Source organism: Capsicum annuum, chromosome 6 (assembly GCF_002878395.1).
Source record: "Capsicum annuum cultivar UCD-10X-F1 chromosome 6, UCD10Xv1.1, whole genome shotgun sequence".
In the NCBI taxonomy this organism is placed as follows: Eukaryota; Viridiplantae; Streptophyta; class Magnoliopsida; order Solanales; family Solanaceae; genus Capsicum; species Capsicum annuum.
The window spans coordinates 216143712-216158324 of record NC_061116.1 but is presented as its reverse complement, the minus strand read 5'-3'; the positions used below and the strand labels follow the sequence as shown (position 1 = coordinate 216158324).

General features: G+C 33.4%; 2 protein-coding genes across 5 annotated transcripts; one reads left to right on the top strand and one right to left on the bottom strand.

Annotated features, from left to right (window-relative positions):
• The first annotated feature begins 4289 nt into the window (after positions 1 to 4289).
• LOC107875812 (DEK domain-containing chromatin-associated protein 1) lies at positions 4290 to 10908 on the top strand. Of its 4 annotated transcripts, none has more exons than XM_016722658.2 (11): positions 4290 to 4857; positions 6784 to 6817; positions 7591 to 7670; positions 7832 to 7891; positions 8041 to 8151; positions 8242 to 8322; positions 8455 to 8535; positions 9106 to 9637; positions 9974 to 10071; positions 10155 to 10185; positions 10285 to 10908. In XM_016722658.2, exons 1-11 carry the CDS (start codon positions 4591 to 4593, stop codon positions 10557 to 10559), a joined length of 1650 nt encoding a protein of 549 aa, XP_016578144.2. In that variant the 5' UTR covers positions 4290 to 4590; the 3' UTR covers positions 10560 to 10908. The 4 variants fall into 4 exon arrangements, with proteins under 4 accessions (XP_016578144.2, XP_047269938.1, XP_047269937.1 ...); XM_047413982.1 differs by having other exon boundaries at positions 4373 to 4857; positions 8458 to 8535; positions 9109 to 9637; XM_047413981.1 differs by having other exon boundaries at positions 4375 to 4857; positions 9109 to 9637.
• A 213-nt stretch (positions 10909 to 11121) lies between these two features.
• LOC107875811 (auxin-responsive protein SAUR71) lies at positions 11122 to 12056 on the bottom strand. The gene has a single exon (XM_016722657.2). It carries the CDS (start codon positions 11736 to 11738, stop codon positions 11229 to 11231), a length of 510 nt encoding a protein of 169 aa, XP_016578143.1. The 5' UTR covers positions 11739 to 12056; the 3' UTR covers positions 11122 to 11228.
• Between the last annotated feature and the right edge of the window lie 2557 nt (positions 12057 to 14613).

The following is a 14613-nucleotide window of genomic DNA, read 5'->3' as shown; positions in this document are numbered from 1 at the left end:
TATGTACTACTTTAAATAATATACATACAACATATATACACTATATACATATTACTTTAGAAAATATATACACATATAACATATAGTCATATATACACTAAATATTATACTACTTTAAAAATATATACATATTCAATATATATTATTTTAATATATAAAAAATATTTACATATATATGTAGAATATAATATATACTACTTAAAATATCACTTGAAAATTGAAACGATATACATACAACCTATATACACTATATGTAGACGCTAAAATATTAAATATATATAATTTAGAGACTATAGAAAATATGTTACTCAATATAATAATACTTGAGGTTTTGAACTTAAAAAAATATATATTTTTTCTTTATGTGTATATATGTTTGTTACGTTTAATTGTCTATTACTTAGTGTGAAGTTTGATAGTAAATTAGTAATATATTAAAACAAGGTATTTAATTCAAACTAGAAATTCAATTTAAATTAAAAAACATTACAAAGTAAGGAGTGAATGAATATTGTATTTCATTGATTGCAAAATGATCCAAAATTTATAATTTACATGAATGAAAATCTACAAATTTTGCATCATTTTTTCAATTCATTCATGTTAATATTAACGGAAACTAACATAGGATAGTCAAAATCAATGGGGACAAAATCATGCATTGGACTTGATTGTGCTGAGTTTTCCCTTGAAGTCATAATTTTTTCAAGATTCTGTTTGTCTTTCGGCTCCACCTCTATTCTTTGATTTCTTCATTCCGCTCTAATCCAATCTCTGAGGCAAACTAAAACATTCATAGCTGATAGCATTGCTCCCCAATGAGTGTCGGTTGTCCCTAAGCTGTTGTCGTCCCTGACTAAAAGTGTTCTCCGATGCAACAGTTGACATGGGAACATTCAATATATCTCTAGTTAATCTTGAAAGCACAGGATATTGTCTTTCATTATTCTTCCACCAATCCAGCGCGTTGATCCGTCATTTACGTTCCTCTATCGGCATTCGAAGATAATACTTAAGATCTTCCCGAAAAGTTGTTGTGTAAGTTCCCACCTCAACGTTGTTCCAAACATTTAAATCATAAAGGTAATCAGGAAAACCATTATGTGATGCTTTTTTATAAGCTGATGACTCATCGGGAGCATGAGGAGCGACAGTTTGAGTGATATTTGTCGGTACAACTATAATAAGTAAATCGGCATGATGGTTACATAATTTTTCTAAGTAAATGTTCGCATCACTCATAGCCGTATACAAATCTGGTTGTTCTTGTTCTTCATCTTCAGAATCATTGTTAGCATTTATCTCTAAGTTAGAATAAATAAGAGTACTAAAGTGACACATTGCATAAAATTTCATACATGGATTTAGTATAGCATCAACAAAGTAAACAGGGGAAATCGAAAAAAATATTTTTAAAATTTAGCAAACATAGTATTAGCAGTTTCTTTGTAACCTTTTTTATTCTTAAATTATTTGAGAAAACCAGAAATATCGGCTAAATATACTAAAATACTACAAACAGTAGGATAATAAGCACCAAAAAATTTAACCGTAGCTATATAAATTTTCTTCAAAAACTTAACAAGATCACCAATTGCAACCCAATCATCATAATCATTTAGCATATATTCAGCCGAATTAGCAAATAAACCGCAATATTGGTTAAAAGTCAATGTAATAGGCACTTTATATGCAAGACAAGTTTTTAAATAATCATACGTAGCATTCCATTTAGTATCACATTCTTCAGGCATAAATATCGGCGTAAGTTCATTTTGTTCATATTTAACTTTAAATTCCCTCACTCCTTTTTTATTATTATTATTTTCTTGAATAAAGCCAACAATAAGTCGGATCTTTTCAATATAAAACTCAAAAAATTCAAGACCATATCTTACAATTAAATTACATATATATGACAAGCATACCCAATATGAAATATTTCAGGTAACGGTGCAGAGAGATCATTTTTTAATTTTGCAATAGCAGTGTTGTTGTTAGAAGCATTATAAAAAACAATACACTTAACTTTTCTTTCAATACCGTAAAATTTTACAACTTTACTAATAAATTGAGCAATAAATTCTGCAGTATATCTACGATCTTCATCATACAAAAAAGGTAGAATACATTTTTGCATAACAAAATTATTATCTATCCAGTAACAAGTAATGGTTAAATAATCATTTCTATTAATAACACGACCAAGATCAGAAGTTAGACTCATTCTACATTGAATATTTTTTAACAATGTAGATAAATAATAAATATATTGTGAATGAAGTCTAAAAATATCGGTCCGACAAGTACTTCTAAGAATACCATTAAATATAGGATTATAAATTGTTTGAATATAATGAATAAAAGCATCCGAAGAAGGAAAAGTGAAAGGCAAATAACCCACAACTACCATTTTTGTTATTTCTTTTCGGTCCCTTAATTTATTATAATTCTTAATTACCTGACCGGTTGTTGGGTCCATTCTAAGTTGTGTTGGCCCACCAACAGTCTTACCACCTTGTACAATAAATAATTCTTTTTGATTCTTATATGTCTCATTAATGTACCCGTACCCCCTTGATTGCCTCTCCTTTTATGCTCATATACTTGTTGACAAATATTGCATTACACCTTAGTTTCTCCTTCTATACTAGTAAAAAATTTCCATGCAATACTAGTTGGTCTACGAGCTCTTGGGGCGCGGGGACGGGAGGGACGATTAACCGACTCATACCTAACATTAGCATTTTCTACTGCGGGTGTCTCGCTAATATTTTCATTTCAATTAACCAAATCTACTTCATTTTCTTCTTCTATACCGTAATTTTCTTGAACTTCTAAATAATGCATAGCGTGAGCACCTACACCTATTTCTTCCTCAAAAGGTTGACTAAGCGGTACCTGAGACACACGGGTACATCTACTACTTGAATTACCTCTACCGCCACTAATTCGCTTTTTACTACTACTACCATTTCCGAGATAAATTTTTTTGACACTTTTACCGAGGTTTCTTAATTTATCCATAATATAAATCAAACTAAAAAAGTTTCAAAATACACAAAAATAATAAAATTAAATATTCAACAATTAATACACTAATTAAAAATTAAAAGTAAGAGATGGAACGACAATACCAAATTTTGAAAGTATCTAAAAGTTGCGACTTTAGAAAAATTCCACTCGTATTTGTAAGCGTAAAATTAAAAAATAAAATTGAGCACTTTAGGAGATATAAAGAATATTTGAAAGAGAATGAAAATTGTGTGAAAAATGATTTGAAAATGTAGGGTATTTATAAATTTTGTTTTTGGATTTTAAAAAATATTTTAATATATTTTTTTAAATTTTAAAAAGTGGGCCAACTAGCTGTTTGAGGCTCCAGACGGTTATATAGCCATTGGGCCAAATGGCTAGTTTGACCTAAATGGTTCAATTTCAAGTTTTTTTTTTTAAATAAAAAATAAAATTGGGCCCAAAAAAAATTTGGTCCAGCCCAGAACAGGCAGTCCAATAGCCTGGGGACTGATCGGGCCAAACTTCCTAATGGGTCGGGCCAGGCCAAATCGACCCATTAGATAGCCTTAGTGCAATGACTTAGACATAAAATTTTTAAAGAAAAATAATTATCCAAAACAAATCTTATATATTCATATGACTATAAATACTTTCATTAAAGTAATTAAAAAAAAATTATAAAGTTAAATTATTTTTAATTACAAAAAGGTAACTATAGAAAACAATATTTGATTGAGACCGGAAATTGTGTCCCTTTATGAATATTCAAGAGATTTATCTGATATTAGATATGTCTCTCCAAAAGATCTAATATGTATTTCTTTTTTATGTGTTTGTGAATATTTCAGGAGTTTATGCGATATGGAGATGCCTCTTCAAGTATGCTATTCTTTATATAAGTGGGAGCTAGGGTTTAGTCTAGAATAACTTCCAAGAATCCTAATCAATATTAGGCTCGCCTTATAAAGTCGCACAAAATTTCTAAAAATGAAAGCATACCACATAAATAGATAAAAAGGATATAAAAACTCCGAGAAAGGAAACATATTAACATTGTATATATAGTTTTAATTAAATAAATAAATAATCAAACAAATAAATTGAAATAAAGTAACTTTTTTTGAAGGTATCCATTTATTTTATTATTTAAGATAAAAACATCAACTTTTAGCATAATGTAAGGACTACATTTGTCAAATTACACGTCGTAGGGACTAAATTAGTCCAACCCACATGTACTTCAAGGATCATCTTGATAATTTTCTCCACACGATTCCAAAATACCGAACGACCAGGTCAGGTCAATAGAGCTGACCTGAAACCAAACGTGGCATTTGGCGGGCAAATTCATATTTATCCCCAAATTTTCAGACAAATTCAAAATTCATTCAAAAATTCCCCCTTTTTTTATTTATTTTATTATTTAACTTTTAGCTCCAGATCTACCCGCCCTTTTCCAAAAGAATTTTCCCGCAAAAAATTCAGCAGTTTCAATTTCCAGTATATCTATCAAACAATGGCCTAACCCACCACACCACACCACGATTTTTCTATCACAAAGAAAACCTATTCATGGCGGCCGTGGAAGAAACCCTAGTTGAGCAGAAACACGAGAAGGTAACAATGGAGAAAGAGGAAATGGAAGTAGACAAGGAAGAAGTTGTGATGAGGGGAGAAGAAGATGGAGGTGTAGGGAAAGAGGAGGAAGCGAAAAGTGATGATGCAATTTCGCCGAAAACACCCGGTTCAAGGCCGACGAGGGAAAGGAAAACAGTGGAGAGGTATTTTGAATCTTTGGTTGCTAGAGGTTCTGCTACCAAACCCTTGTCCATTGAGAAGGTATAATTCTCTTTTTTTGTTGGTTTTAAAATTCACTTGCTTTATTGCTGTTCTTGTTTATGTTAATTCTTTTGTTCAATTTATGTGGCACAATTTAGATTTTGAGATTCAAACTGTTTTTTTCGTTGATCAATTTTTTCGTATAGCTTTTAAATATCATGAATTACATCAATATTAATTTCAAAAGTCTTAAATATTCCGTTCAAGTCAAGTGGTTTGGCTCTTGAAATCTGAATTATGTCCTGTATACGGGTATAAAAGGAACGAGTAATGGTTTATGAGAGGCGTGCTTTTTATCCATTTTATTCTATGAATTATGCTTCAATCTGAAACGAATTAGGTATGATTGTCTGATCCAAAAGGTAAGTTGATACAATAAAAAAAGTATTTTTTGTTTAGACGGCGGGAGGAGACTCAGAGCACTTCACTGTCCTGACAGGATTGCATCAGGGATCTACTCTTAGTCCCTTTTTGTTTGCGCTAGTAATGGATGTGTTAACGCGGCGTATCCAAGGGGAGGTGCCGTGGTGTATGCTTTTTGCAGACGATGTAGTCCTGATAGATGAGACGCGAGGGGGTGTGAACGAAAAATTAGAGCTGTGGAGGCAAACTCTGGAGTCTAAAGGGTTCAGGGTGAGCAGAACCAAGACAGAGTATGTGGAATGTAAGTTTAATGACGTAAGGCGAGAGAATGAGGTAGTGGTGAGGCTAGAAGCGCAGGAGGTAAAGAAAAGGGATAAGTTCAAGTACCTCGGGTCCGTGATCCAGAGTAACGGTGAGATTGACGAGGATGTCTCGCACCGTATCGGGGCGGGATGGATGAAGTGGAAACTTGCATCGGGGGTGCTGTGTGATAAGAAGGTGCCGCCCAAGCTTAAAGGTAAATTCTATAGGGTGGTAGTCCGTCCGGCCTTGCTGTATGGAGCGGAGTGTTGGCCAGTTAAGAACTCCCACACCCAAAGAATGAAGGTGGCAGAAATGCGGATGTTGCGCTGGATGTGTGGACTGACCCGAAGGGATAGAGCTCGGAATGAGACTATCCGGGAGAAGGTTGGTGTGACTTCAGTGGAGTGTAAGATGCGGGAAGCACGATTGAGATGGTTCGGACACGTGAAGAGGAGGGGCATGGATGCCCCGGTCCGTAGGTGTGAGAGGCTAGCGTTGGATGGTTTTAGACGGGGTAGGGGTAGACCGAAGAAGTACTGGGGTGAGGTGATTAGGCGGGACATGGAACAGTTACAGCTTACCGAGGACATGACCCTAGATAGGAAGGTCTGGAAGACGCGAATTACGGCAGAGGATTAGGGCCTGTTCGGGTCGCTAATGTAGGGAGGTAATTGGTGGGGGTGTATTCCTGGTATGATTCCGTATTCAATGTTCTGTTCCGTGTTCCGTGTTCTATGTTTGTTACGAATCTGTGTGCTTTCCTCTGCTTTATATTCCTGCATTCCTGCTTTACTCTGTTTTATATTCCTTATGGCTGCAGTATCTATGTTATGTCATCTGCTTCTGTGCTGTACTATGTGTTTGTTTGATATCTCGTAACTTGAGCCGGGGGTCTTTCGGAAACAGCCTTTCTACTTCATCAGAGGTAGAGGTATGGACTGCGTACATCTTACCCCCCCCAGACCCCACAAAGTGGGAATACACTGGGTTTGTTGTTGTTGTTGTTGTTGTTTAGATATTTAAAAAATTGTGAGTTATTTGGTGTGAAAAACAGGTTTTTGTTGTTTTCCAAATTCTTGAAATACTGGAGTTTTCTGGATTTACTCCAAAAATGTGAAACGTTTTCGTGTCGAAACACCCCCAAGTTTAGCAACCTGCCTCTTTTCTGTTTTGGGTTTCCTTGATTCATTTATTTTTGGTTAGAGTTTGTTTATTGTTTTATTAAGGATTCCCTCTTATCATTCTGGTGTTTAAATGCAGGGTCAAGGTACACAGCTGAAGGACATCCCAAATGGTGCGTCCCCCCCCCCTTCCTTCAGTACACTCACTTTTTCCCTTGGTGGAGTTTTATATATTTTCCTGTTTGCTTTTATGTGTATTAAATCAAGTTTATCTCAAAGAAACTGATAAGGTTTATTTATATCAGTTAGTGAATATTCACTGAGATTGTAATATAAAAATTATGCTTCATGTGCCAAAAAAGTTGCTGTGTTTGATTCTTGTATTTTCAGTTTGTGCTGCAATTGCTTAGTCTCATTTATCTGTTACAAGTTTATTTATTTTGAAGGGAGGTATTGGATCTGATGAGCCTGATGAAGCATTTAGATGCTTCTGCTGTACCCTTTGCTATTCTTAATATACATATGAACATAGGACTGTATGCGTACATTGCAGACAAATAGGTGTGGTAAACAAATTTCATTTGACACACTTGAACAATGAATAGCCTAGCGGAAATACAGTAGTTTGTTTCTTTTTTTTCTTTTTCTTTTTTCTTCTCATATAAGAGGCATGATCTTTGTTATAAAAACTTAAGAGGATTGATTGTATAAAAAGTTTATATTTGCACAATTTCATATTTGATCGGCATTAGTTTTCATAATCTGTTGTGCCATTCTATTTTATATGATGTTCTTGCAAATTTTGAAGTATTCTGTCATTTTGTTATGTTTGTGAAACTTATTTTTGTGGTTGCTTTATATACCTTGATCTTCTTTTGGTTGAGTAAATTTGCTGAAATGTGAAGATAATTCCATTTGATAACTATTGTATTGTTAAATATTTCAGTGGCATATATGCTGTCCAAGAGAAAACCTGATGACAACCTGCAGACACTTCATAGTATTCTTTTTGGCAAGAAGACAAAGGTCATAGCCTTCTTCACTTTTGCAATATATTAAGCCGTAAAACTTTATGCCCCCACTTATTCACTCTCTTTGTCTGTCTCTTCAACTCACAACTTATTCTATTTGGGTTATGGTAGTATTGCTTCTTAGTCACGTCTCAATTGAAGTCCTTGCATTTGCAGGCGCATAGTTTGAAGAAAAACATAGGGCAGTTTTCTGGATATGTTTGGATTGAAAATGAGGTAGTTAGTCTCTCCTTTTCTAGATCTTGATGATTCTTTGTTATGTCTTTTTTAGTGATGTGATATATGTGCATGGAATATGAAAGTGTTAATGTCCAGTGACTTTATGATAGGCTATTTTGTGTAATGTCCTGTTCTCTCTCAAGCAGGAAAAACAGAGGGCAAAAATCAAAGAGAAGCTTGACAAGTGTGTCAAAGAAAAGCTACTGGTCTTTTGTGATATACTCAATATCCCAGTTAGTAGATCTGCATCAAAGAAGGCATGTATTATCAATGGCTTTGCTGTTTGCTGTATGCTCCACTACAGAGTATATCTGCTAATCATTATTGTTGCATATTTCACTTTGCAGGATGAGCTCTCTGTCAAGTTATTGGACTTCCTGGAATCTCCTCATAGTACGACTGAATCTTTGCTTGCTGAAAAGGAACAGGTACAGCTGATCCTACATTTGCTGCCTCCACTTTCTCATAGTTTTGCCTTTTGGTTGTGGCTTTGGTATCCTTTTACCATATACTTATCATAACGCTGTTATTCCTGTTATTGTGTTTCATTTTGTTCTCAGAAGAGTAAGAAGCGAAAATTGAAGGGAAAAACATCCAAAAGGAAAGGTTCTGCAGACAAAGCTTCAGGAAAGTCAGCAAAGGTTAGCTCTTATTTGACTTCTTCCTTCTCAAAAACCTGATACTGCAACAAATTTGTAGTTTACAATAATTATTACCTCAAACTTCAAAGTAATGGTTTACATATACCTGTGTTTTGGCACCAAATGTTGTTGCATGCTGATCAATTCCCAGATCTTATGGACCCCCTATAGGTATATGACCTAAAGAATGACACCAGTTTACCTCTAAAGGGGTACAGGAGTGGTTAGGCTTTTAAGACTAACTAGTGGCACTATCACATTCTTAAGAACCTTAATTATTTCAAAATTTGTATATACTACCTCTTCAATGCACATTGGAGTCAACAGCTTTTAAGAATGTTATCTAATGCATGTAGAGTAAATTGATACACATGTTTGTCAAATTTTTCAGTTGTAATTCCAATGTGTTTTGAGAGAAAATTATGCATGGTTTTATCTGCTTTAAAACATTTCACGAGTCTGTAGTTTTGTCTGCTTTATAATTAGTTGGACACAATTTCAAAATTTTTGCTTTTATTTTCTGCAAATGCATATGTTTTGCTGAAAAAGTAATTTTTCTTATGTTCAAAGAAGCACAAGAAATCTGAAGGGGAGAAGCGCAATCAGTCACCGGAAATAGAGGAAGACAAAACTGATGATGAACCATCTAGTACTAGAGATGAATCTGCCGATGACAATGATGATGAGGAAGCCAATGAAGTAGGAAGTGACCGAGAAGAGAGTGGTTCAGAGAATGAGGAAGAGGAGGAGAAACCAAAGAAAAAGAAGTCCAATGGTAATGTTTCTTCAAAGGAGGATTCAGAGAGTGGTTCAGAGGAAGAGGAAGAGAAACCAAAGAAAAAGAGGTCCAATGGGAATGTTTCTTCAAAGAAGGATTCTGGAAACAAAGTTACAGAGAAACCCAAGGCTGTGAAAAAGGTTAACCCTAAGATCTCTTCAAGTACTGCTTCCAAAAGAGGAGCTTCTGATGCTGATTCACTAGTTACACCTAAGAAACAAAAAGCTGAAAAGAAAAGTCAAAAAGAAAATGAGGCAGTGCAGGAAAATGGTTCAAACAAGAAAAATTCTACCAAGTCTGTTGCTAAGGTTTCTGAAAAGGGAGGTGAGTAACTTTCTGTTTATTCATTGCTGATTCAGTGTGTTTTTATTCACTTTTGTTGAGATAATTAAATCAATATGTTTTTTTGTTTTTGTTTTCTGATATTGGTGTGATGAATGACGTTTCATCATACAATGTGGAGTGGCCCTCAGTATTTTCAATCAACTATCCTGATATGCCATTCCATTTAACTTCTTTTAATACCTCTGTGATCATCCAATATCTTATTCTCGCCTATAGTTTCTTTTAATACCTCTGATAATTATAACTCTAAATCTCTTGGTAGTCATCCATATCTACTATCATTTTTAAAGTTAGTTTCAAAATCTTCTGGAATAGGAAAAGAAAAAAGTGGCAAGAAGGCCAAGGTAGAGCCCAGCAATGAAGAAATTCATGCAGCAGCTGAAAATATCCTGAAAGAAGTGGATTTTAACTCTGTAAGTGATATATTCTTGTGTTAAATACACAAGAACATCACCTTTTCTTACTAATCAGGTTTATTGCACTCTTCAAAATGCAGGCAACTTTATCTGATATCATTCGAACACTAGGTATGACCTAAGGAAACTCTCGTATTGCTTATTTTAAAAAAGAATAATAGTACTGCTCTCTAATTTGGCGACTGACCACACATCTGGTCTTCATTTCAGGAAACCATTTTGGTGTTGATCTGATGCATAGGAAAGCGGAGTTGAAGGCTATTATCACTGATGTAATAAATAACATGAGTGATGAGGAAGATGGTGATGACTCTGAAGCTGAGAAAGATGAAAATAATGAAGGCGGTGACCCTGAGGCTGAGAATGATGAAAAAAATGAGGGTGATGATCCTGAGACTGAGAATGATGAAGAAAAAATTGAAGGTGATGACCCTGAGGCTGAGTGCGATGAAGACAAAAATGAAGTTGATGATAGTGATGCTTAGTTTACGAGTCAAGTAGAAGGATAGGTATTAGGTGCTATACTTCCTGTTAGTTGTATCTTTAGCTGGATATAAAAGATGGTGACCCAGTGGGTTCGTTTGTAAGGCATTTGTTGTCTTTGGTTGTTTTATAGATTTAACCTTTGCATAGTTGCATTTCTTTTAAAACTCTACCCTCTGATGCCCAAAATTATAGTTCAGTTTCTTGTTTTATGCGTTGTTTATGTAAACTATCCAAGTTGACATTTGGTCAGATGTAAGGTGTGGCTATAATTGTGTATTTAGTTGAGTCTTGAACATAATTATGAAAAGCCTCAAAAGTATGGTATGAGGGTTTATTATCGTTGCTGCACTTGCCTTTTGCTTAATATGTGTATCTGCAGATGCTTTATGTTGATTTCAGTTGTATAATTTTACTGAGCCAATTGTGGCAACATAGTAGAATCCTATTAGAGTTTTTTAATTCTGAAGACTTGATGATGAAACTTTTGATTGTGTGTAGAAATCTTATCCATCTACCACACCTTGGTGGTCATCACTTGTTAAGATGAAGCACTTGGGAAAAGACAGCATGAGAACACACAACATATTATTCATTGCAACTTGTAGCAATTTACAAATCCATATGCATATTCAGAAAAGACCACAGCAATATTTTTTCTATTATACTTCTCATGTATATAGTTGATTAAAACTGTTGAGCTTGAGCAGTCTTGGTGTAGGGAGATTCCTGTAAGAGCCATAACCCTTGCCCATTTCACCATTCCCCAAACGCCTAGCTGGACTAAATGGGCTGCAAGATGCAAGCCCACACCCAGGCCCATTAATCTCTTTCTCACTATCCATCTGGCCCAATACTTTGTTAAAGAGATCAACATCACAAGGAAGCAAAATAGGTCCTTGGCTACTATAACCATATTCCATTTCAGCATCTTCAAGCAACATTTTGAACAATGGATGGTTTGCATATTTGGCCTTGACTATAAACTTCTCTTTTTCTGGCCCAACATACACACAAAAACACCCTTGTGGTGCTAGTACTACTTGACTCTCTGCTTTGGTACCACTATGCCATGATTTGCTCTTTGACAAGATCATCGTTCGACTTCCCTTCTTCATCGATAAATATCCCTCCAATTTCTTGAGTATCGATGAGTTTGAATTCTTCTTCCCTTTATCCATTCACTTTCTCAAGAATTCAAATGAAGGGAGCAAACACAAATAAAGAAAAAAAAAAACGAAAAAAGTTTTTCTGTTTTAATTGTGTGGATGTAGATGTGATATTTACCCTCTATCATAGGCTAAATTTAGCATAAACCTAGATTTTATTCTAGTTGGATTGTTCATACTTTTGAATATCCAAATAAGAGAATAAAATTCTTGAGAAGTTGTGATGAAGAAGGCATAAAGGAAATTCAAAAAAGAAAGTTTTGTGACGTGTGAGCTATAGGTTACTAACTGGCCAATTTATGTATAGGAAAGGTCACTATGTTACATAGAGCCATACCCAAATAGATACTACTATTTATTATACTATAATAATACTTGTAATAGTCAACTGTGATAAAGCCTTTAGTTTAAAGAAGGAAATGGTTTATTAAATTCCAACAAGGACAATTGAGGGATGGCCACTTTCAGTGTATTCAACTTCAATGGGGTAAATGACAGATGATTGATCAAATATTAAATTGTTTTTAATAAACCAACATTTTTTTTGTTATGTCATTCACTTTTGTCTTTTTATTGTTTTGAGTATTCTATTTCTACTATTCTATAAATGGTACGTAGTTGTTGGGTCGGCAACGTAAAAGAACGTGTGTGATTTGTGTAGCACCAATTTGTGGACATTAATCTCTTCGCTAAATGCTTCTTTGGTTATGTCTCGAAAGATCGAAATAAAATTACAATAATTTTAGGTATTCATTTAATCTTATTAGGTCTAGGTGCTTGTCGACTCTCTATAAAATACTAGTTTGGCAAATTTCTGTACCAAAAATAATAGTATCTCCAATTATAGCCTGATAATTACGTATTTACGAAATACCGTCTCCGTTCATCCTCTTTCATCCGAAACTTTCGTTATTAGGTTAGCCATACACTTCACATGTTTCTAGCGATTCACATTGCATCATCAAATAATACAAATCCTGAATAAGAATCTACAACACACTAGAATCAGTATGCTAATTCCTCATCTGTAAATCGGCCCAGGTCAAATTCCGATTGTTGTGAAAGTTACTGAATGAATCTATTTTATTCTAATTCGATTAAGAAGAAAAAATCACGCCCCATCTCTCAACCAATTTTTTGGAAATTCTGTTTCTGATAATTGAACACCATTATAAGTACATTTAATCTGCATTATACCCCGAGAAGTAGAAAGAATTACAATCCTCATTTCACCTAAAATTTTCGGAATTCATTGATAATTAGAATAGATTCGTAGACCAGATCGACTTATTCGTTTTAAATTTAAAATATTTCTATAAGGTCTTTTCCTATTCCTTCTATGTCGCAGAATTAAAACCAAAAAGTATTTGTTATTTTCTTGATATTTTCTATTACATCCCAGATTTGATGAAATAAGATGAATTGAAACGGTATTTTGTAAATACCAGTGGAGATTAATCCCTTCACTAAATGCTGATCTAAAAAGAGTACCTCAGCTAATTAATTACTATTGGAATTATTTTAGTTCAATTATTCATGCATCTATTTTAATATTTTGGTCCCATTACACGACGTCCTTCATTGACTTATTTACAAGTTTTAATTATTCGAAGTTCTATGTAAAATCCAGGCTTGAATATTGTGAACTATCCCTGTTTCATTTTACTCGTCCCAATTTGACATTACATATTGATTAAGAAAAATAATTAATAACATGATTATTTTACCATAATATCCCAATTAAATGATGTTTATATTTTAATTTGAAGAAAAAATAATTAATACTAAGAGTAAAAAAAGAAAAAAATTGTCTTATCTGGATTAATGAAAAATGACAAGTAAAATAAGAAATCAAATTAGGAAATTTGGGACGAGTACAATGGAATGGAGGAAGTGTTGTTTTTTCTCTTTTTCTTCGTACTCCCTCAATTTCATATTAATTGACCATCTTGCTAAAAATATTTATTTTATTTTAGCTGTTCAATTCTAATTTTATTTTAGCTGTTCAATTATTTTTTCCCTTCACATTGTAATAAAAGAGTATGCTCGAATGAAGTTGACGAAGCAGACAATTTGTTTAATTTGCAATTTATTTTATTATTAGTATATACAAAGAAGATATAGCGTAACATCTTGCTGACTATATTGGATGATAGCATAAGAAAAATAAATAAATATATAGTTGATTACCTGTTCTGTGTATTAGACAGTGAGAACCACTTATATTTATTTATTTATTGGTAAAAGAAAATAAGTAGTAGTGTTATTACGTAGTTACATATATACCCCAACCAAACAGTATTTTAAACATGTACTCCCTCTGTCTCATTTTACTTGTCCAAAATTAAGATGACATAATAATTAAGAAAAATAATAAATAACATGGCCAATTTACCAAAGTATCTCTATTCAATGATGTTTATATTTTAATTTAAAGAAAAATAATTAATATAAAGGATAAAACATGAAAAGAGAAGTTTGTCTTGATAAGTAAAATGAGACAAGTAAAATAAGACATCAACTTAGCCAATTTGAAACGAATAAAATGAGACGGAGGGAGTATTTACTAAGCTTGATGTCATTATCTGGAAGCGGTTCGTTAAGAACAGGCGGAATCAAAGCAGATGAGAGGGCTCTTAAGTATCAGTCTCATCATCATAGTTTATTATCACAATTTTTCTTTTTACTAAAAATTACATAAATACAAAATTTATGTTTTCAATATTACAAAAAATCTCAATTTCTTAAACATATTACAAAAATTTCAATATATACGCAGAATGTTATATATATGTCAGTTATATTATGTATATTAATAGGGAGAAAAAGTAAAGTAGATTAAAAAAGTAGAAAAAAATATAATTATTTTTAAAAGGATTGATATTTA